Source organism: Protopterus annectens, chromosome 3.part1, assembly GCF_019279795.1.
Source record: "Protopterus annectens isolate FY-2018-M chromosome 3.part1, PAN1.0, whole genome shotgun sequence".
Lineage (NCBI taxonomy): Eukaryota > Metazoa > Chordata > Ceratodontiformes > Protopteridae > Protopterus > Protopterus annectens.
In genome coordinates this window covers 852,787,469-852,812,227 of record NC_056732.1, presented here as the reverse complement: position 1 = coordinate 852,812,227, position 24,759 = coordinate 852,787,469, and the positions used below count along the sequence as shown (strand labels likewise).

Here is a 24,759-nt window from a genome sequence, read left to right as displayed (position 1 = left end):
CATCTGAAAAAGTTTTGACAGCATGAATCTGTGCTTTCAGTTCCTCACCTGATGAGCTATACAGTTTTAAGTCATTGACAAATAGAAGGTAAGTCTTTAGACTTTGTTGTTTTCTAGGAGCCAAGTTGTAGCCATGGCCTAAGCCATTAAGTAAACAGCTTAATGGGTTAAGGGCAAGGCAGAACAGCAACGGTGACAGAGAGTCACCCTGGAATATCCCCCTTTGAATTTTTATCCCTGGGAGAGTAATTTGTCCTTTATCATGGTATAATTGCAAAGTGGTCTGCCATTGTTTCATGATCACTGTAACATAGTCGATCAGTGTAGGATGTATCTTACACATTTTTAAGCAATCTTTTATCCATGAATGTGGGATACTATCAAATGCTTTTTTCTAGTCAATCCATGCCATACCTAGATTCTTCCCCTTTTTACAGTTCTCCACTATGACTTTATTTAACAACAAATGATCCTTTGTTCCATATGATTTTCATTTATTGCCCTTTTGTTCTACTGCCATAATTGAGTTTTCTTCTAAATGGCTGTAGACTCTATCAGCATCAATTCCCATGTATAGTTTATACATCGCCAGAAGGCAAGTTATTGGTCTATAATTTTTGGGGTAGCTTGCAGGTTCACTCTTAAGTAGGAGCATTGTTTCACCTGTTGTTAGCCAGATTGGTGTCTGTTTGGGGTGCGCATATAAATAGTTCATCTGATGTTGTAAATCTTTATTCATTCCTTACTGTTGAGACTTCGATTCCATCCTCGGAACTGACACGGCCGTTACCAAGCTCACACCAGCCAAAAACTCTCAGCTAAGACCTACCCATAATGCCCCTCTCATAGTCTCTTCAGATCTTGTTTGCCACATTCCTCATCAGAAGTGCCAAGCCTTCTTTCTCAAGCTGAGTGTAGCGTTTTTGTGCTAATTTCTATCATTATCTTTTCTTTTAATTTCATCTTTCATCTGTAAAATCTTTTACTTGTTCTATTCCCTACCCCCTACCTTTGGTAGTTTTTTTTATACCATCATTGGTACTGTCCCTCTCCCCAACCTTGGGTAGGCCCTCTTTCCTACCACTTGTGGTATTTCTAAGTACCATTGTTGGTACTCTTTACTTTCTATCTATCTGGATATATATTTAAAAAAAACTGTTCTCTTTAACTTTATTGTTGTTGTTTTTGGTTGTTTAACTTGTCGCTAGGACTAGTGTGGTGTTTTTCATTATGTCTGAGAAAGCTAAATTGAGTTTTAAACAGTGTGATAAGTGCAAGTGTAAGATGCCCAACTCAGACGGTCACGCTTGGTGCATTTATTGTTTGGGTGTTGATCACATTAATGCTTCGTGTGATATCTGTTCCAACTTCAGCAATTGGAATTTGTCTGAGCGTAAGAACAAGTTGATTTTGAAGGGTATGATGAAAACTCCCTTCTCAGAGGCTCTCTCTGGGATGGAGGTCTCACCACCTCCTAAGACTAAAAAACATAAAGAGAAACGGAGTCACTCAGTTCCTACATCTCCATCCTTCTCGGTGCCGCCTCTAATTTTCACTCCTTTTACTGTACCAACTTCGGCACTATCCTCGATGCCTTCCTTGATTTTGACACCAGTTTTGACTACCGTACCCGCATCGGCATCATCCCCAGCCATGGTGCCAATACCTTATACGGCTCCACAGACAATTACTCCATCGGTTCCAAAGGTTGAACACCTTCCCAGAACCAGATATTCTCCAACTTATGACCCCTTTTTGGGACACTAGTTTAGTCCATTTCTCGAAAGACCCGACTCTCCTTCGGCAGCCTCCTTCAGATCCACCAGGAGCCTTTCAGAACAAGATGTAGTGAGGGGACCAGCTTCTGACAGCTAGAGAATTGCCCACCCCTGCTAGGTCTTCCATCCCCCTTGGAACGGAAGCTTATATGGGATATTCACCAGTATCTCCTCCAGCCTCTTCCCAGGCCCTGGAGACTTCGGTACAGATGACCACCCCAGTGCATACTGTCTCAGCTCTGACTGCAGGGGTTCCCCTGTCAGCACCAGTTACTCTTAGCGTGGAGCAGTGATTGGGCTGTCAGCACCGTGGTTCCTAGTTTGGCGCCTATTTTTTCACTGGGACAGTCTATGGCTATGGCTCCACCAGCAGCTACCGGTCCTCTCGGAGCTCCTCACCTGGAGGCGGGCTCCTCAGGGTGGGGCGTGACCCCAGTTCCAAGGTTGTCCTTCTCAGTTCCGGGCTCCCATCCCTCCTCGGGTGGGCCTGCATTCCAGGTAATGGAGAGGATCCTTGCCTCAACAGGCTCGCAGTCAGCACCAATGACATCGATACCAGAACCCCCCTCTAGCATGCAGCTGTTCCAACCCCCTACTCTGGGATCCCAAGCATGGGAGCCACAAGACCTACCCTCAAAGGGAACCCTTTCTCCGGAGTCCTCCTCATAAGATCCCACTATAGAGCCACCCAGGAAGAAAAGGTGCAAGAGGAAGCACCTTGATTCCCCTGAGGAATCTATCACTGAGGACACCAATTGCAATGAGGGAGAAGGGTCCCCACAGTCTCCCCCAGAAGACGTCTCCTGTGGAGACATTCTCGAGATCCTCAAGCAGAGGGGAGACTGGAAGTCCTCTAATCCTTCAGAGGAATCAATGTTCTTGCAGGCCTTATGTGCTCAGCCATCTACTTCCTGGGTGACCCCACCTGCGGATCATGCTGCATGCCTGGAAGGCCCTGGACAACATAGAACCTGTCCCCCGGAGGCCAGACAAAATTTTATCCACCCCCCGAAGACCAGCCCAATTGGTCCAAGCAGTTAGTAGTTGATTCCATGGTCGTGGCGACGGCCACGAAAAGGGAACTGGCAGAAGATAGTTCCACTGTTCATCCTCTGAACAGGGAGTCACGGGCTATAGACAGACTGGGGAAGCAGACCTATGCTTCAGCGACCTTTGCCATTCAATCGCTGAACTATCTGGCACATTTTACTCCCCTCCAAAGTGACCTAATTTCAGAAATGTCTGCCTCTTTGGCGGGGTATTGCCTGACGAGGTGTGTGACACTGTCGTCTTGCAGCTGGCTACCCTGGAATCTATCTCAAATTCCTTGATGCGCTTGATCTCTCACACCACCGAGGGGGCAGCTCGAGCAGCTGCATCAGACATCTTCATGAGACAGTATGTCTGGATGCATTTGTGTTCATAGGTTCATAGGTTCATACTAGGCTATCTGCCCGAGGGCATTTATAAGCCTAGCCCATAGTTTTGTGGCTTAAGCCACCCCTTTTGTATGGGGAACTATACCCATTATTTTGCTGTGCCTCTGTCTAGCAGTGACACTGAGGTAATCCCTGGAGTATATCTGCGATCTCCCATCCATTGGTCAAGATTTCTCTTGAACAAGGCCAGCGAGGTGCTCTGCCTCACATATACCGGGATTTTGTTCCACAGCATAGGGAGTCTTTGGGTGATGAATCTATCCCTCCAGCACATCCTATTAATAGCCGTGTCGAGGTTTAAGTCTCCGCCCTTGTGGCTCTGACGGATCTAGATTTTTGAGGTGAAGCATATTCATCAACTCTGGGTTTGACATGGCCTTGTATGTCAGGCAAAGGTCACCTCTGAGCAAGCGGTAAGTGACTGAATAGAGCTGGAGTTCTTTCAGTCGGGCAGCATAGGACAGATTTTTGAGACCCTTTATCCTTTTGGTGAGGAACTTTTGTGGCCTCTCTAGCTGCTGCAAGTGTCGGGTCAGATGCATTCCGAATGGGGCATTGTACTCGATCATTGGTCTGATGAGTGATGAGTATAGGGAGACTATGACCTCCCTTGATCTAGATGTGAATCCCTTCATGATGAGGTGGGCAATGTAGAAGGTCTTCCTAACTACTTTAGCTACATGGGTGTCGAATGACAGGCTACTGTCAACCTGGGTCCCCAGGTCCCTGATAACTTCTTCTGTGCTCAGAGGATTACCACCTATATGGTAGCTAGGGGTAACCTTGTTTTTCCCGAAGGGTATGACTATGCATTTTTTGGCATTTAACTTTAGGCCATGGCTCTGGCACCAGTCATCCGTTTCTGTGAGACCCTTCTGAAGGATATCCGTGTCAGATGTGTTTTCGACCAGTTTGCAGTCATCTGCAAACTTTGTCAGCCATAACCCTCCTGTGTTTGCTTGTACTTCAGAAAAGCAGATGCCAAACAAGAGTGGGCCCAGGACTGAGCCCTGTGGGACACCACTTGTGACAGGCTTTGAGTCTGACATGGCGCCAGCAACTCTGACCCTGTGGGTTCTGTCACTCAGCCAGTTTGCAACCCATCTTGTGATGTATGGGTTAACATTTAAGCTGATGAGTTTTTCAATGATACCCGAGTGGGGTATTGTATCGAAGGCCTTCGCCAGATCGAGGTAGGCATGGACTGCCTTTCCCTCATCAATGGCTTTGGTGACTGTTTCAAAAAGTCAACCAAGTTTAAAAGGCATGATCTGCCTTTGACAAAGCCAAACTGGGTTGGATCCAAAGTCTGCAAATTCCCTATGTCTTTATTTATGAGGTCCATTATGATCCTCTCCATAGCTTTGCAGATAAGGCTTGTCAAGCTAATGGGCGGTAATTTCCAGGGTCTGTGGAGGCACCGCCTTTGTGAAGTGGGACCACAGTCACTCCTGGAGTGCGTATCCAGAGGTGAGACTATGATTAAACAGCTGTCCTAGCTGTGGGTTTAATTCCTCGTTGAGTTGGAGCACACAGCCTGGGACACCATCAGGTCCCATGGATGCTGTGTTTTTTGCTTTGGAGAGAGCAGTTCTCACTTGGGCGTTTGAGATGTTTGGGGGGCTGCAACCATTTGGTATAGATATCTCTCCTTTTTGGGGGGAGGGGGGGGAGAAGTTTGCACTGAACCTGTCAGTCAGTATGTTGGCAATGTCTGTAGGATCAGTAATCTTCACATCATTTTGAACTAGTTCTGAGCATATCTGGGAGTTTCCTCCCAGGTTTCTAACATAGCTAAAGAAGGCCTTATGATTGTCCTTTGAGTCTTTAGCTATTTTTCTCTCAAAATTTGCTTTGGATGATTTTATGAGAGCTCTTAGTTTTTTACTTATAGTGATCAAGGGTGTCTTACCTTTTAAGGATTTTGCTCTATCTTGTAGTAGCTTCCTCCTTTTGTTGTAGAGTTTGTTTATGGCTGGGGTCCACCAGACTGGACGCTTGCCCTTGGTACAAAGAGTCTTTGTTTTGCTTGGGATTGCCTTATCCATGCAGTGCTGCAGGTGCTGGTAGAAGGCATTTGTAAGTGGTTCAGCGGCTTGAGTACTGTTTTCCATGGCTCTGGACCTTAAAGGAGACCACACTAATCTTTAGAAGTGTGAAGTCGGCTTTACTGTGGTCTTTTTTATTTCAGGTGGGGGTGGGATGAGGACCTCCAGCAAGATTAGTTTGTGATCTGATCTCACCAGTGAGGGGTATATTTCCAGTGTTGAACATTGTGCTCCCATGTTCGTGATGATGAGATCAAGTATGTTTTCTCCTCTTGTGGGGATGGTGACTAGTTGTTCCATGGCATTTGAGTATATGAATTCCAGGAACTTTTGGGCTAGGGTGTTTGGGCTTGAGTAGTGTTCCCAGTCTATATTAGGGTAATTGAAGTCACCTAGTATGATGGTGTTTGGAGATACATTTATCCCCTCCAGTGTTTTCAGGAAAGCCATGTGAGGTTCCTGAGTTTGTGAGGGTGGCCTGTAACATGCTACAATTTGCAGAGCAGTCTTGCCTATGGTTAATTGCACCTGGATGGTCTCCGATGCATCGTGCGTTGCCACCAGTCTTGAGGTGTGGGTGTCCTTGATGAATATGGATACCCCCCCCTCCTTTCTTGGTATTGTCCGGATTTTGGGGCGGCATGGTATGAGGTAAAACCTGTTAGTGCTGGGGTGCTCTCAGGAGCCTTGAACCAGGTTTCTGTCACAGCACAGACATTGATTTTCTCCATACTGAGAAGGGCCTCGCATTTTGAGATTTAGACTTCTGGCATTGAGCAGCATTACCCTTAGTTTTTTCCTTTTTGTGTTCTAGGGTGGTAGGTTTAGAATTTGAGCCTTGCCTAAAAAGGCACTATGGGGTGGCAAGAGCCTTTGCCAATATCCGAATCCCAGGGTGACAGGTGCAGCGTGGCTTGTCCAGCATGTCATCCCAGGCAGACAGACATTGGATCCCCTTTGAATGACACCAGAGTTTAAGCCAATTGTTAAAGCTGATCATCTTATCTCTGTATTGTGGCATCATTCTTGGTGAAGGTAGGATACTGCTCAAGGTCAGGGTCATACCTGCCTGGGCTACATAATCAGAGAGCTCCCAATGTCTCTTTTCATGTAGTCCTCAGGTCGTTTACACCAGCGTGGACAATGACTGAGTCGTATTTGTACCTGCTGTTGAGAGACCTGAGTGCTTGCGTAGGCAGCTTACTGTAACTCTCTCCTTACTCAGTCTGGTGGCGGACGCCAGTGTGTCTGACTATGGAGTCACCAATGACTAGTGTGTCTGGTATTGTGTTTGGCCTTAAGGGCTGTGGCTGTTTGACACTCTGACTGTGAGGTCTATGTGTTGCAGGTGTTGTGTTCTGAGGTGGTGGTTGTTTGGGTGTCTGCTTTGGTGGCCTCTGCTGTTTTGGTAGATTTCTGATCAGAGCCTCCGAGTATGTCTTTGTGTGTTTATGTGTATGATTTGAGGTTGTGATGGTACTATGTGAGACTGGGTCTATAGTGTGTGTGGTAACCTTCTCCTCCTGTCTGGTCTTGCCAGTCCTAAGTTGAGAGAGCTCAGCCTCCAGTTTGGCCGTATAGTTGCATCTCTCGCATGTATTTGTGTTTTGTGGGAGGAGGAGAGGGTTGTCTGTGTACATGAGGCAATTGTAACATTGCCTCAATATTCCCAGGTTCACCAGCTGAGCAGGAGAGGATACTAGCAACTGATCCTCGACATGCTAGAAGGAATAGACAAAAAACTTTAAAAGAGATTCGGGGATGTGGGTGTCCGAAATGGGGTTTTGCCTTTTGGGGTACTATCTATAACAAGAGTGCTGTATCTCGTGATAAGTACTGCTAGGTTTGACAGATACAGAATAGGCTACTCGGAGTTAGGTAGAGATGATCTTTTAGTTATAGGATATCCTGATTAGATCAGTAGTATAGTTCGAGGAAGGTAGTTTTAAGGGAAAATTTGAAGAGTGGACTTTAGGTAGCCCTAATAGTTTAAACCTGCTTAACGGCGCTGCCCTAGTGTGCAGTAGCAGCTCAGCTAAATCGTGCTAAACCGCTTTTTATATCAGGGGGCTGAAAGAAGCTAGGAACTGGCCCAAAACGACCAATAAACTACAAGTTGCTGGCTGAAACCTCACAAAACTGGACCAACAGGCAGCTCAATGCTTCCCACTCCCACTGGTAAGCAAGGGAACTTCCTCTCTTCCAAATTAGGTAAAGAATCAGTAACAGGAACTGCAAACAAAGCCCAGGGATCAGCAAGCTCTGAAACTGGACTATTCTAGCTCAGTAAGGCGGGAAAACAAGAGATATTTTTTTTTTTCAGAAAACAAGCAGAAACAGATACAGTAAACACTTATAAATGCTATAAATCGGCTATCACAGCCTACACAAACAATTTGCAACAGTTACAGATTTTAAAAGTAACAAACTGAGAAACAAGTGCAATAACAGAATAAATGCAGAATAAACAATAACAATGTATCAGCAAGCAGGCAAAATACAGTTGCTAGATAAATAGAAGTGGAAAGCCACAAAAATTATACTTAAATCAGGTAAAGTCGCTTTTTTAGCTCTCTGAAGCTTGGATTACTCTGCTGGCCACCACGAGGATCTGTGCTGAGTAGGTACAAGCTTTTATATCAGGGGCCTGAAAGAAGCTAGGAACTGGCCCAAAACGACCAATAAACTACAAGTTGCTGGCTGAAACCTCACAAAACTGGACCAACAGGCAGCTCAATGCTTCCCACTCCCACTGGTAAGCAAGGGAACCTCCTCTGTTCCAAATTAGGTAAAGAATCAGTAACAGGAACTGCAAACAAAGCCCAGGGATCAGCAAGCTCTGAAACTGGACTATTCTAGCTCAGTAAGGCGGGAAAACAAGAGATATTTTTTTTTTTTTTCAGAAAACAAGCAGAAACAAATACAGTAAACACTTATAAATGCTATAAATCGGCTATCACAGCCTACACAAACAATTTGCAACAGTTACAGATTTTAAAAGTAACAAACTGAGAAACAAGTGCAATAACAGAATAAATGCAGAATAAACAATAACAATGTATCAGCAAGCAGGCGAAATACAGTTGCTAGATAAATAGAAGTGGAAAGCCACAACAAATATACTTAAATCAGGTAAAGTCGCTTTTTTAGCTCTCTGAAGCTTGGATTACTCTGCTGGCCACCACGAGGATCTGTGCTGAGTAGGTACAAGCTAAAAAGCGCGTTTAGCGTTTTTCATATCAGGGGGCTGAAAGAAGCTAGGAACTGGCCCAAAACGACCAATAAACTACAAGTTGCTGGCTGAAACCTCACAAAACTGGACCAACAGGCAGCTCAATGCTTCCCACTCCCACTGGTAAGCAAGGGAACTTCCTCTCTTCCAAATTAGGTAAAGAATCAGTAACAGGAACTGCAAACAAAGCCCAGGGATCAGCAAGCTTTGAAACTGGACTATTCTAGCTCAGTAAGGCAGGAAAACAAGAGATATTTTTTTGGGTTTTTTTTTTCAGAAAACAAGCAGAAACAGATACAGTAAACACTTATAAATGCTATAAATCGGCTATCACAGTGATTTCGCAGACCCCTTTAAATCTTCCTTTGTCAATATGCCTGTTGACGAATCTTCCCTTTTTGGTCCCAAAGTAAGAGACACACTATCACAAAGTGAGAAAGGTGGAAAGACCTTGTCTGCTGTGGGCATAAGTTTTTCCACCCCCCCAGAGACACCCTATTCCAGGAACCAGAGGGGAGGAAAATTGTGGTTCAAGACGTCTCAAGGATCTTTTCATGACACTCTTGGTGAGCAATCCCCCCGGGGCAGAGGGGACAACTCATTCGGAAGATGCCCCTTTCGTGGCAGAGGGAGTCCGTGCAACCAGGGCGCTAGAGAGTCCTTTGGCTGACCCTAGCAGCACTCCTGAGCAGCGGCCCGATTGCTTTCCTCTGGAAGCAGTTAGGGGTCAATTTTCCCTGCACCTACAAGCCTGGCAACTCATCACTATGGATGCATGGGTGCAGAGAATAATATCCAGAGGCTATCATATCCCATTTGATCTTAGTCCCAGACCCATCAAATGAATCCCCGATGTTCCACCCAGTCAGAGGGAGGTAGCAGCCTTAGAAATCAAAAAGCTGCTAAGAAAAGAGTCATCCAGCCAATCCCACCAGACCAGAGAGGATCCAGTTTTTACTCTAGGTTCTTTAGTGCCAAAAAAGACACAGGACTGGAGGCCAACCCTGGATCTCAGCTTTCTAAACAAATTCATAAAACCTCAAATATTCCGGATGGTCACGGTACAGTCCATCCTCCTCTTTCTAGGAAAGGGCAGCTAGATGTGCTCTATAGATCTCCAGGACACGTATTACCACATAAAGATGGACAAACACTCCCGGAGATTTCTCCACTTTTGGCTGGGAGCCAATCACTACCAGTTCAGGGTACTGCCATTCGGTCTCTCGACAGACCCCAGAGTATTTACCAAATGTATGGCAGTCGTAGTAGCTCATCTCCGACTACAAGGGATTCCAGGTGTTTGTGTCTAGACGATTGGCTCCTTACTGCCACGACCAGGAATCTTCTCATTCACGGCCTCTCTTACACTCAAGGCCTTGCCCTTTGCTTAGGTATAATGATCAACATGGAAAAATCTCAAATGTCCCCAACAAAAACACTGGAATTTATTGGAGTGATCTTCGACGCAACATCCTGTCAAGCTTCCCTTCCTCCTCACAGGCTCTCAAAAATAAGAAGCTAGATTTAAGTCCTCCTCCAACAGACTTTTGTACCAGCACGCCTTGTACTACAGCTATTGGTATCTGTGGCAGCAACCATTACCTTAGTTCCACTGGCGAGGTTGCACATAAGACTAGTACAGTGGTTCCTTTCATCACAATGGTCGATCTTAACCCATACACTCGACCCCATGATACTCCTTACAAATCTTTGCAAGAAAGAAATGCTTTGGTGGATAAAGCCAGATGTCGACTGTTCTCCCCAGCCCAGGGCCACGGTGACCATGAATGCTTCCCTGTTGGGGGGGAGGGCATTTCCAGGAAAAGACCGTCCAAGGTATCTGGTCCCTCATGGAGGCCAATTTGCATGTAAATGTCCTGGAATTGATGGTAGTTCTCTTAGCGTTGCAAGTGTTCCACACATCCGTCCCTTCCGGGACCATTGCAGTTCAATCGGACAGCATGTCAATCATCTGGTGTATCAACAAACAAGGCAGAACCAGGTCTTACCCCCTGTGTCATGAAGCCATGAGAATTTGGCACTGGGCTTATAGCAATGCACATTCCCGGGAGTCCTAACCTTATTGCGGACAATCTGAGCAGGAACATCCTGATGCCTTATGAGTGATCCCTCAGTCCTATAATAGCGGATTAGATCTTCTGCCTTTGGGGCAGGCCTTGCTGTGACCTGTTTGTGTCCCCTCTAAACAACAAATGTAGAAGGTACTTTGCCCTGATCCCCCCTTAGAGGGAGTCACCGAGGGATGCTCTGACGGACGATTGCCCCCTGGGTCTGCTGTATGCCCCCCCCCCATTTCCCCTCATCCCGAAATTACTCCAGAAAGCTCAAAGGGTTGAGAAGCAACATGATCCTCATTGTCCCTTATTGGCCCGGTCAAGTCTGGTTCCCTTTCCTATGGCCTCATGTGATTCACAGCCCGTGGATCCTGGATCAATCCCAAGGTCTGCTATCTCACCCTCAGGGACTGATTCACCCTAATCTCCACAGCCTCAAGCTTACAGCTTGGTTTCTCCACTTCCAATGATTGCCAGACTTCCTAATATTTCATCTCCTGTCTGTGAGAGTCTTCTGGCTTCACACAAACCTTACACCAGGAAAATTTATTCTAGTAAGTGGGCTAGGTTCTCTACATGAGGCAAAGATCATGGCATAGACCCTATCTCCATGCCCATTCAGAAGGTTCAACAATACCTGTTGACCATATTACATGCAGGAGCTTCAGCATCGACAATTACTGTACATTTAGCAGCTATCGCAAATTTTCACAATGGATTTGATAATTCTTCTGTTATGTCACACAGTCTGTGCAAAACCTTCTTGAAAGGAGTATTACATGTTAAACCTCCTGTCAAGCCCGCCATAGAGCCTTGGGACTTAACTTTGGTGCTTCAGTCGTTAACAAGCCCTCCTTTTGAACCTTGTGATATGAAATTTTTGTCTTGGAAGACTCTACTTCTAGTAGTCCTTACCTCAGCAAGAAGAGTATCTGAGTTGCAGGCCTTGAGTGCCAAGAGATCTTACTTGATTTTTCATAGGGAAAGAGTGTCCCTACGTACTGACTCATCCTTCTTGCCCAAAGTAATTTCTGGGTTTTCAATTAACCAGTTTGTTGACCTGCCGGTTTTCTTCCCTCAGCATTCAAATGGAGGGGAATATCTTTTGCATACCCTTGATGTTCATAGGCAACTTCATTTTTACTTGAACAGAACTAAATCTTTCAGAAAAATGGACCAATTGTTTGTGGCCTTTGTGAGACCCAGATTGGGTAGGCCTGTCTCCAAAATGACTATCTTCTTGGCTTAGAAATGTCATTACCTTTATCTACCATCAGAATAAACTGTCTTTACCTTCCAGAATAAAGGCTCATTCGCCTAGATTGATGGCTACTTCAGTGGCTTTTCATTCCATATGCTCTATGGATGATATCTGTGCAGAAGCCACTTGGGCAAGACCTCATACCTTTATCACTCATTACAAATTGGATTTGGCCTCCAGGGGACGAGCATCTTTTGGTTCTATAGTGCTCAGGAATATCCTTCCTTAGGGCCACCCAGGACTCGAGTAGCTGGGGACTCTGTCCTAACAGTAAGGAATGAATAAAGATTTACAACATCAGATATGAAGTTATGTCTTACCATAACGTTCCATCTGTGTTGTAGATCTTTATTCATTCATTACTTCCCGCCCTCTTTCCCCCTGCCTGGGCTCCTGGTGGACTTTAAGATTTCCTTAGTTAAGGTATTTGCTCAGACAGAGCCTCCTACTGTATCATTTATTACTCCTGTACTGTAAGGGCAGGCAAACTCAATCTGAAGAGACTATGAGAGGGGCATTATGGGTAGGCCTTAGCTGAGAGTTTTTGGCTGGCGCGAGCTTGGTAACAGCCGTGTCAGTCCCGAGGACGGAACCAAAGTCCTAACAGTAATGAATGAGTAAAGATCTACAACACAGATGGAACGTTATGGTAAGACATAACTTTTTTTTACTCATGGCTAGGTCTTCATGCAAAGATGTTAATACTTTTAACCAAAAGTTAGGCACTGCATCCGGGCCAGGGGTTTTCCAATTAGAAGCTTTTCCTAACTTTGTTTCAATCTCTCTGGCTGTTACTTCATCCCATTTCCATCTCTTTCTTCTTCTTTTTTTTTTGCGGTCTTTCACTTCCTTTTACCTTGTTTCCCAATTCTCTATAAAACTTTCTTGGGTCATCACTAAATTGCCTATTTTGTACTGTTCCTTTATATTTATCTGTGTATCTTCTAAGATTTTCCACCTGTTCTGAAATTTTTTAATTTATTATTTGCGATAGTGCATAATAGATCCTGGTCTGTTCTAATACTGTGCATTGCTTTTATCACATCTATCTTTCTTAGTATTTTTATATGTTCCCTCTTCTATAGTCTTCTAACAGTGACACTTTCTTGTCTTAATTGCTTTATATGTTTGTCTATTAGATACTTCCATGATGGTATTCGATTTTTCCCCTTTTTCCTTTGCCTCACTACCGTGGGCTGTTGTGGTAGAACTTTATCAGTTATTAATTTAGCTGCACAGTAACATATCCTGTTTACTTCTGTTATATCGCTTGGATCTCTATGGACAGCCCTAATTACTGTGTTCATTTGTTTGATCAGTCTTCTGACTTCTGGGGTTGTATTGACCCTCTGCAGTCTATTTCTTTCATTGATTTTCATATATCTATCCATGTCCATTAAATCAAGCAACTCTTTCCTTAGTTCATTTTCTTCCAGACTAAGGGTACATCCTTTGTTTTCCACTTCCTGTGGGCATTCTGTAGAAAGTTCTATAACATCTTCCTTTGGCACCTTATCTTCAATTTCATTCTGTGCCATCCATTGCTTTGTCACATGGGAACTCACTGTCCTATCGCTCCTCAACATTGATTATATCAGAGTTTCCGCAGTCTCCTGTTCTTTCCTTTGCTGTCTAGCTTTAAGTGAACGTTTATACTGGTTTCCTGTGGGAGGCTCCAAAATATCTTGATATGGCACCTGACCATTTGCTTCCTTTTCCACTAGTTTCCCCTTAATTTGGATATCCATTGCTATATCCTGTTGTGGTGCTTTCTGCATTTGATTTTCTACACTGAATCCTTCACTTTGCAAGTGCTCCATAACCTCAGTTTCTATTTCTTTAACTTCTCCATTGCTGATCTCCTTTTCTAATTTTCCTCTTTGTCTTCTTATTTTTTGTATTGTGAGATTTTCCATATCCGGAATCCTTTGCCTGTATTTCTCTTCAAATATCTTTGGTGCTGCTCTTTTTGTATTGGTTAGTTTTGCTTTCTCCTTGGCAAAAATATTACACCATATTAAATCTCTCTTTCTCATGTCCATATTTCTTCTTCAGATATCTCCTGATCTTCCTGCTTCTCCTTACTTTGGGGACTCACTCCATCATGCTGTAATGCAGTCTGTGTTGGACTTTCTACATTAAAGCCTTCACTCCGCAGACACTCCATAACTTCAACTTCTATTTCTTTAACTTCTACTTTACTAATCTTCTTTTCCACATTCCATCTTTGTGATATAAATTTTTTTTATTGTGAAATTTTCCATATCTGGATGCCTTTGCCTGTATTTTTCTTCGAATATCTTTGTGACTGCATTCTCAATATGAGTTAACTTGGCTTTTTTCTTTGCATAAATATTGCACCATATCAAATCTCTTTCTTTCCCTTGTCCGTATTTCTTTTTTATACTTTTCAAAAATATCTAGGTTTTGTTTACGTTTTCACACTTCCTCAGATGCTTCTTTTTCCAAACAGATCAGAGTTTCTTGATCTATATACTGTTTTTCAAAAATCTGTTGCATTAATGAACACATTTATTTGAAGCTTCTGACAATTTTTCCTTTGAAAGTGTTTTTTATTACTCTAATTTATCTCTTAATCTCTTTGTATAGCCTCTGTCTAGCAATTCTGGGCTTTTTTGCATAATTTCTTTCTTATCCTCAATAGTCCACTTTATCGTCTTTATGGCTGTTCTTTGGCCTATTGATTTTTCTGTGGACTACTACTACTTTCTACAATGGGGGGGGGGGCTACTTTTGTCTTCTTTTCCTGGACCACTATATCTGGTTTTCTTGCATCTATCTTTTGAACTGTTGGTAATGGGTGATCCCATGTGATGTAGAATTCATCATTTTCTGTGATGCTTTGTGGCTCATATTTATTACTCCTGTAAGAGGAATGAGATGTTCAACCAGTCACCTTACAGTATGGACTGAATCCCCCCCAGTAGAAGAGCGAGCAAGGCAAACCTATCACCACTTTAATCTAGTATTGGAATGAATCAAATAAAAATACTATCCAATCATTTTCTTTTATAAAGGACCAATCAAATATAACCAATGGGCATATGTTAAATATGTCTTAAAATTGATGCTGAAACAGTGTAATATTTAAACCTATAAGAAGAACGGAATGTTCAATCACCTTTCAGTATGCAACAAATCCCTCTAGTAGAAAGATGAGCAAAACAAGCCTATCGCCACCTAAATCTAATACTAAATTGGTTCAAATAAAATAGTACTATCTAGTTATATTCTTTACATAGAGCTCCAAGTCTAACTAATGGGCATATTTTAAATATGTCTTCAAATAGGCACCAAAACAGTGTAGCATTTACAACTATAAGGGGGATTGAGATATTCAAACAATCACCTTTCAGTACACACCAAATCTCTCCAAATAGAGAGGCGAACAAAAATCTGTCACTTCAATAAAAAGAAACGTAATACCCAATCCAATCAGAAACTAACATCAAAAACAAAGTGTCTGTAAACAAAACACTACCATTCTTTCATAAAATACCAGTCAAATAGAGGCTAAAGCTATAAACCATTTTCACCTATAAAGAAAAACAAAATACCTAGCCGATCACTTCACCACATACATTGAGCCCCTATCGCCATAATGATAGGTGACAAAGTATTCAATCAGATGACACCAAAATAGACCAAAACAAATCTATCAAGGCCGTGTTTAAAACAAAACACTTTCACTGAATAGGCGTAAGGCTGAAACCTATATTCCGAGGTTAACCTGTTTTAAATAATTGATTTAATATGTGTTTTTGTTTCTAAAATCTGATTGGTTTATCTTTGTTTTAAATATGTGTTTGACTGTGGTTTTAATGGTCTGATGAAGCGGTCTTGTTTTACAGAAAATGCTCTTACCGTTTTAATAAAATTTTCATTCAGTTAATCATGGTAGCCTGGAGACTTTAAAGATTCCCTTCAGACTTCTCTGTTAGGGATGCTGATTGAGCAAATTGGTGTAACTAGGGAAATTATTTGTCTGAGCTATGATACAGAATGATACAGAATCGGAATTGCCTAAACATTGTAAGGCCTTGCTGAGTCTAATTATGATGGCTGCCAAAAAAGCAGTTACTAGAAAATGGAATTCAAAACCAACTGTACTAGAAGTAGTGAGTATAGTAACAGAGATAAAACAACTGGAACTGGGATCTCTAGAAAAGGGTAGGAGCAAATTACATAGGAAAAAAATGAGAATTGTTGGGAACAATACATACGAGGGAGGTGTGAGGTTTAAAAGAAGGCAGGACATGAATGAGCTATGTAATATTTGACTGACAATGATTGGGTAGATTGTAGGTGATGTATAATTTTTGCAAATAGGGTTACGTCATTATGGCTTGTGATGTAAAATGCTTGCAACTGGGATTGTGTCAGTATGGTTTGTTTTCATTTATATAAATATGCGATTTCCTGTGTCCTAAGTGATAATTTAATGAAGATATTTCTTATCTGAAAAAAAAAAAGAAAGAAAATCTAAAGGTATTACTGCTCAGTACTAGAAGTCTAAACAAAAAAAACTACTCTTCACCCTAGAGAATGCGGACATCTGTGCAGTCACTGAGACATTGTTTAAAGCTGCGGAGAACACTATGTGACGAACACACTGTGACAGCGCAAGGTTATAATGACTTCCATACATTTGGACCGTCTACTACACAGACTGGGACTAAAGGTGGAGGTGTCTCATTTTACATCAAAATAAATATATCTCAAGGCTGGTCAAACAGGACAATGCACTTGAGCTTCTCCATGTTCAAATCACCACAGACAAAATCCAATACCAAATCCTTGTAAGCTATAGGTCCAACTCTGTGACCCAGGAAACCCGTACTATGTATTTAAACTTATTTTAAACACTCCCCATCTTACCCAGTACCATATTCATGGGCAACTTTAATTACCCCACTATGGGAATCCTATACAACACCAAATATACAGGCACAGAGATTCTTGGAGTTTGTAAACACAAACTCCCTTGACCAGATTGTCAATGCACCAACCAGGGGTCAACCATACTGGATCTGGTCCTTAGTAATGTGAACAAGTGCTAAAAATCCCCTAGCGTAATGTCTTCTTTGGTAAGGTCAGACCACAAAATGGTCTCCTTTGAAGTAAAAATAAAACTTGGAATATGTAGGAACTACTTTAAGGCTAAATTCCTGCTCTTAAGCGATAACCTGGCAAAATTTCAAGCCCCCGTAAGCACTACTGTTTATGCAGAACTGTTCCCAGAAACCCTATACAAATATGTTAATGGCTGCATAGAGGCAGCTGTGTCCACCAGGAAGAAGTACAGGACTAACTTAAGAAACAAGCCACCCTGGTGGAATCGCACAGTTAATAGCCTGTATAACAGAAGGAAGAAAATCATGACAAAAATTAGGAGGTGCAGCACCCAGGAGAATAAAAGCACTCTCATCACACTAAACAACAGAGGACAAATAAAGTCTACCAAAGCCAAATTTGAGGTAAATTTGGCCTCCCAGGCCAGGGACAACCACAAGGAATTCTTTAGCTGTGTCTGCAACCTCAAAGGCAGTAGACAGTTGTGTGCAGAGCTCATTGTAAATGGAGCCACCTATACTGAGCCAGAAGATATAGCAAACCTACTGGCTGAAAAATTCAGCTCCAACTTTACCCCTCTCTTCCCCTCAACCTTCCCAGAGGAAATACCATCAAATATAACTCCCCCTGCTACCACTATGGAATAGGTCCTTAATGCTTTCGCTAAGACCAAGAATACTGCATTAGTAGGCCCCGACAGTATCCCAGGATGCCTTCTAAACAGCATGAAACATGACCTATCAAGCCTTCTGGAATTGCTGTTTAATTATAGTCTCCAAACAGGCTTCATGTCTCATGAATGAAAAGCAGCAACAGTTATCCCTCTGACAAAGATGGGCCATCTCAAGACCCTGGACACTACAATCCCATAAGTCTCACTAGTCTCATTTGCAAAGCCATGGAAAGAATTTTTATGGAAATAATCAATAATGACATAATAAACCTCCTGACACTAGACCCAATCCAGTTTGGTTTCAGCAAGGGCAAGTCATGCCTACTCAGCCTGATGGATTTCTTAGAGAAGGTCACCAAAGCAATAGATGAGGCCAAAATGGTTCACACTGTCTACTTTGACCTGGCCAAGACATTTGTCACAATACCCCACCCGGGCATTGTTGAAAAACTCAAGATGTTAGGTACAAACCTTTATACTACCCAGTGGATAGCCAACTGGCTCTCAGACAGGACCCAGGAAGTTAGAATTGGGGAGTCCACCTCTACAAAGAGGTCAGTCACTAGTGGAGTCCCTCGGGGATTGGTCCTGGGATTGCTCCTTTTTGGCATTTACTTCTCTGAAGTCAAGGCCATTGTCAATGGCCACTGGATGACTAAATTAGCAGATGATTGCAAATTAAGAGCTGTCATTGAATCCCAGACCAACACATATGTTCTCCAAGGAGGGCTACCACAGACAAACTGTGTCAGAGCCATTGACTGAAACTATATGCCAAGAAATGCATTAATAGTATTCTCCGGGAAGTCCTCAACCCCTGGTAACTATCATATTGACAACACACCTGTAAGAGTGGATCCAGTAATCAGGGACATGGGACACACATTGACAGTAATCTAGCCTTTGACCATCATGCGTCTACAGTAGTGAGGAAACCATTCTTTGTTACGCAACTTAAATAAATAAAGGTATGTCATCTAGGTCCAAGGATGTCTTTGTTCCACTGTATTTGGTATTCATCATACTTGTCATTGAGTACAGTTCCCCCTTTGGTATGTACCTAACCAGACATATCCAATAGTTGGAATGTCCACAGAAGTTCCTCACTTAAAGAATACAGAGTGTAAGTAACATGTCCTATGCAGACCACCTCAAGGCCCTATCCCTGTAGTCTGTCTCCTACAGGTTGTTGAGGGGAAATCTATGCTTGGCATGCAAGGCATTGTTATACCCCACTCTGATGGACCTCCTGCATATCTGCAAAACAAACTGCACCAGAATTACTCATTCTAAAGACATAAACCTTGCCTGTGATATAAATAGGACGTGCTGGAGAGATTGGTATGTATCCCAGAGACTACCCTGTCTCTGGACCAGACTGCCATCCATGTGAAGCAAGAGTTCCTCTCTATCCCATTCCCAATTCAAGTGTAATTTGGACAGTTGGATGGGGAACAGGAAATTCAACCCTGGTTTGGCACCTATGTCTCAAATGGGCACTGGTATCATCTCCCAGACCCTTGCTTGTAAGTGTTCCATCTCCCAAGCCCTTGCTTACATTTATCAAGGGTACCAGAACTTATCAGAGATTTGAGATGCATGGCTGGGCTTTAAAAAGCCCTTGTGGTACTTATCCTAGTAAACACCTATGAATCCTAGTGTTAAATATGTGTATGGTACCAGTAGCTTCAGCAATAACTGTGTGAAAGGTGAAAGCTAACATTTGTGCAAACATACAAATAAAGTGATAGTAAAAAGTTCATTATTAGCCACAGGCATTTAAAACTGAATAAAAAGTCTTTACTTGAAATAAATTAAACTGAACAGTAAATGCTATAAATTCAAATATTCATGTAATTCTTAACTTGCACAAAGACAATGAAGAATAAATTATTTTATATAGCCAGACAGCATTGAGGGGAACCCTTGCAGCTTATCTGGACCTGTCTTTGTCTGTAGTTAAAGATGAACTTGATTTTCTTTCTAGTTCTGCCTTGTAAGTCCAGATAGATGACATGCATGAAGTCCAGCTTGAACTCTGTTTCTAGAATGCAACCTACTGTGCACAATCTAAACTAAAGGTATTATCTGAACCAGAGCTGTACCTACCTAATTTGGGTCTCTATGCAGATCTTCAATCCTGTCACCCCCTCAACTTTTAAGCTGGGGGGCAAAAATAAATGAAAATAAAAAAGATTCTGTTATTTGAAGACCCAAAAAAAAGTCTTGTTTGAAACTTATAGCAAGCAGCTTGCTACATCTTCTACCACACACCAATTGCTAAAGTGCTTCAGCCCTGACAGCAAATGCATTTTCAGCATTCATTTTTGAATGCCACTATAGCATTACCGAATGATCAACAGCTCCCAACCAAGACCCATAACACCTTGCTCCCAGGGGGGCTGTCTCCTTCGTCCCGCTCTAGCTACACCTGGTCTGGATTTAAAAGGGGATGATACCTTTCCTGTTTATAAGTTGAGTAATGGGCAGGTCCAGTGTGAAGGCACTGCAAATGGGAGAGGGCGATTTACTTTCAGTTTAAAACAATTCTACTAAATTCCATTGAAGGCAATCATAGAGTCAGTATAGTTTATTTATTTTTTGTATCCAGTACTTGCTATTTGCTGCAAGATTTACAACTACATTTTTATAAACAAAAATTATGCCTGCTTTAGTTGAATGCCACTTCTTTACATTATCTGGTTGATGTGTTGTTTCATTAATATTTCCTTGAAGTTTTATCCAGTGGTATAAAGTGAACAGATGCAATACTTTGTTGACGGTTTGTGTGTGGGTAGTATCAAATTACTTATAGTTGTTTTTTAAAATGTGTTTCTCAGCTTAACAAATAAGTTACTTCAGGCTACCATGATTTTGCAGCAAAAAAGGCTAGTTGCTCAAGGCTTTCTTAGACAATAATTTCACCACCACGAAGTATTTTGTTACATATGGAAATTATTTTTTTTTCTTTTCATGCAGCCATATTGAATATATGAAAGATGGTATCAAGCATATGAGGTTGAAATTTTATATTGAAGGCTCAGAACCAAGAGCTCAAGGAACAGTACATGTAGAAGTCAAAGAGGTAATACGTTGTTAGAAAGTTAAATGCAACAAATGCTATTGGAGAACACTGTCTTATAACAAATTGCTTTTCATTGCAGAATCCTGACAGTGGGAAATTTGAATTCCGTTACATATTTATTGATGTGGATTCCTACCCACCAAGAGCTATTATCGTTGAAGATAACCGGATAACTAAATAAAATTGTTGCTGTTTTCTTGCCAGTATGGTGTCTGAGTCCAGATAAAAATTGATATGGAAATAATTTAAAAAAATTCAAACTAAGACACATGAAGAAATAGTTGCATGTTGCAGAACTGGGTATGAACAAAATTAGTTGTTAACTAAATTCCCACTGGACTTGACACTTTGTTAAAATGTTCACGTATGGTGTTTCTGCCATTCCAAAGGTATGGTTTTGATTGGTTGCTTGAAAAGTACTTAAAGTAAGAATTTCCATTATACCGTAGGTACCACAGCATTCCCTGAACATACTTTTTAAACATTAAAGTTTAATTCCAATGTTGGAATATATTTCAGATATGACTGCTGTCGCACTTTTAGCATGGGAATGTACATTTTAGAAAACATCTTTTAAGTCAGTGAAACAGTCACATCTATAAATGAACTAAGTGTAATGCTCTGGTCTTGGTAAATAACTTGAAGATACTGATACAAGGCACTGAAATATGTACTTGATAAACAATTTGACAAAACATTTATTTTCCTACGGTAAGATAATTGACATCCTGTTTTGAACCATATGCCTAATGTGTAGTGTTTACATAATCATGCAAATGTTATGCAAGCACTGAGAACACCATGTACATTTCATTTCAATTTTCAGGTGTCCATCTGCAAGTTATGATTCTTATCTGAAGAGCTTCTAAACATCAAGTAGGTTCTATCTGTAGAACAAGCATTAACATCTGTGTACAGAAATATTTAAAAACAACTTTATCTTTTGGTTTTCTTGCTAAGCTTAAGCAGTTGTTGGTAGAACACGTGGATCATATTTTAGGGACCTGGTTTTATTGTATTATTAGTGCCACTGAGTATATTAGAAGCTGCATTACAAGCACATATAAGTGCAGAGTTATGCATTTTGTTTGCAGTAATCCTGCAGTAAAGTAAAATGTAGGTGGAAGGTTTTGGCAACCAGAGGAGGAAATATTTACCTGGGTGGCACTGTCAAACATAAAATGAATCATTAGCAAAGTGAGGATGCAGTGGCAAGGGCCATTAGAATGCTGGACTGCATAGCTTCAGGAGTAGAATCTAAATATGGTAAAGTTATAATTTCACTATACGTACCTTTCATGACAGCACTTGGAATATTTTTTTTTTCAGTTTTGGACATGCACCTTTTAAGACAGCACTTGAAATCCATAATTTTTTCACTTTTGCACACCATCCAGGCAAAATACGTTTTACTAGTGAAGAATGTACTGGAAATTGTTACAAAAATAAAAGAAAATAGGGGGAGTGGTTCTGATATAACATGAAATGAGGCTAGAAATGTTTACCTTAGAAATGAGAAAACAGGACAGATGTAATACATTGACACATACAGAAGGGAAAGGGTTGGGAGAATGATGCTACATTTACTAATCAAATGATATGTTTGTCGAATGGCTATTCATTGACAACATACTATTGATTATGCGTTTCAATGAAGAGACATATCAACGAAAATTATCTCCTCATACTGTCTTAGTCAACCCACACACACAAAACACCACCAGGTACTTCTTGCAGGGCCGTTCACCGAAGCCTGCTCATGTAGGGGGCTGCTTCCCACCCCATCCCTGATTATATATACCAACTCCGAATTGCACTACAGTGGGGAAAGGGTACATTTTCTTATCCCTGCCATAATGAGATCTTAGTAAGAACTACTTACTGCTTTGTTTCTATGGGGAAATTATGATATTTGCCCTTTCCCCACTGTAGTGCGATCTCAGAGTTGGTATATATATAATTAGCAGGGATTTAACAGGCTTCAGTGAATGGCCTTTCAATACATAACTGGTGGTGGTTTGTGTGCATGAGCCAACTATTACAGTTCGATGAGATAATTTTCATTGATATGCCTGTTTGTTGAAATGCATGATCAGTATGTTGATGAATAAGCCATTTGACAAACGTGCAATTCAATCAGTAAACATAGACCCAGGAGAAGAGGGCATAGGTGGCAAGTAGCTTGAAAAAGAGTTAGAATGTATACAGTAATTATTGTTTCATAGAGAGAGTAATGAGAAAGTGTTACAGATTAATAGAGGAGATAACAGAACTGAAAATAACAGCTGATCTTAAATTAGTATGGGATAAACAGAGTAAACATAGAACCAAAATGGTGAACCAGCTGAAACATACAAGCTGAATGGATAGACCTCTTGGTGTCCTCCTGCTGGCGCAGTCAGATATTCATACGAGTGTAGTAGGCAAAACATGTGTAGGATATAATGCATGTAAGCATTTATAACACTTTGAAAAATTGCACAATCTCTGTTGATTTTGTACCTTAGATCACTGTTGCATTGTATTCCAGTACTTTTGGTTATCTAAGAGAGGATATCTGACTGGGTTACCAAAGCCATAAAAACTACCATGCAGCCATGTATCCGATGTGTGACCAGAGCCCATGGGTATAAGGGCACGTAAGCAGGCATATAAGGATAAGATCCTCAGACTATCTTAAAGACAGTCTGAAAGCAGGTATTGAACCCGTCGGTCTGTTTATTCACGTGGCCATTGGTGTTACCTCTGCATTTGCTTATTCAGATAAGTAACCTGTTGGGAACCTTCCTTTTTGTTCTTGTTCTTTGTTTTTTTTTAAATCTGTTAGATGTCAACTAAGAGAGGAAACTTTCAAGATTTTTTGATTTTTGGGGGGCAGATTCCTTAGAAGGGCCTCTCCTCCTGGTGCTTGTTTTGTCTTGGGACTGAACATTGTATAAGAATTGTCAAATTTGTCAGTCGTTTATCCTGAAAGCCCAAAGTAAGCATCTTTCTTTGCTAAGTACCTATTTATAGACCCAGCGCTTGAAGTGTTTCACCCAATCCAAAGTGGCAGAACCCTTGGCATCTGACTTCCCACTCGCTCCAAAAAAGAAATTCAAAAGGGCTAGTCCTGAGCCAGTATCTTCCCTTTTGGACTCTTACGTACCCGTTGAGGTGTGACAGGAACCCACAGTATGTCTAATCACTTCTCAGGCTACTGCTAGAGTGACCCCGATAGAGATCGGTATGAAGTTTGATTCTTGCACGTCTAATATGACTCATCATACAGATATGATTGAGAAGGAAAGTACCAAGACTTATTATTTCTGAGGAACTGGAGATCATACCTCATATCCTGGTTATGAAGAGGTGCCTGTATCTTTGATTGAGATGTACCAGTGGTTGGACTCTCCGTATTTTGTAAAAGCAGATGCTACCCCTAAGAAAAAGACTAAGAGTGTCTCTCCATTTCATATGTCTCAATAAAAGGAGTGGATGTAATTTTCACAGGGCCTGTATAAAGCCATTTTATCTCTCAAACCTCCTTCCTTTCTTTCAGTTTTTTCTCTTCCTCCCCTCCCTCAGAAAGAGACAGCATTATTTCTCTTCTAAGGAGGAGAAGGAGGATTTTGAGTCTGATGAACACTCTCTCTGGCATATTCATCTCAGATTCATTCTCCAGGTCAAATGGCATCAGATGATGAAGACACATTATCCATCATGTCTCCTGTGAGGAAATTTCCTTTGGGAAAACCATCACAAAAATTATGCAGCATTTTGAATGTGAATCAAGGCAAGTTTCTGATGTGCAGAAGAGGTATTACAATTTGTTGAAGGTAGGAACTCCTACACCAGCACCCGTTCCTTCAGTTTTGGAGGCTTTTATTGAGGCTTTTGTATCCACTTATTCCTACCCTGACTCACAGCCCCTGGCCCCTAAGAGGTCTCATAGGTTTTACAGAGTGACAGAGGATCTAAAATTCCTATATTAAAATCCTTTAGCAGACCCCCTCTGTGCTTTCTGTGTTTGCTGCTAATATTTTACCTTCTGACAGAGACAGTATGGCCGTGGACAGGTATGAAAAGAAGGTA

The 24,759-nt window shown here is 41.7% G+C and overlaps 1 protein-coding gene across 1 annotated transcript in view; it reads left to right on the top strand.

The window, feature by feature from the left end:
• TIMM21 (translocase of inner mitochondrial membrane 21) overlaps positions 1-21,203 on the top strand; it is a 321,671-nt gene extending 300,468 nt beyond the window's left edge. The window contains exons 6-7 of the mRNA XM_044067130.1: positions 20,580-20,685; positions 20,765-21,203. Of these exons, the coding sequence (XP_043923065.1) occupies positions 20,580-20,685; positions 20,765-20,866 (208 nt within the window). The 3' untranslated portion in view covers positions 20,867-21,203. The remainder of the gene's footprint in view (positions 1-20,579; positions 20,686-20,764) is intronic.
• The last annotated feature ends 3,556 nt before the right edge of the window (positions 21,204-24,759 follow it).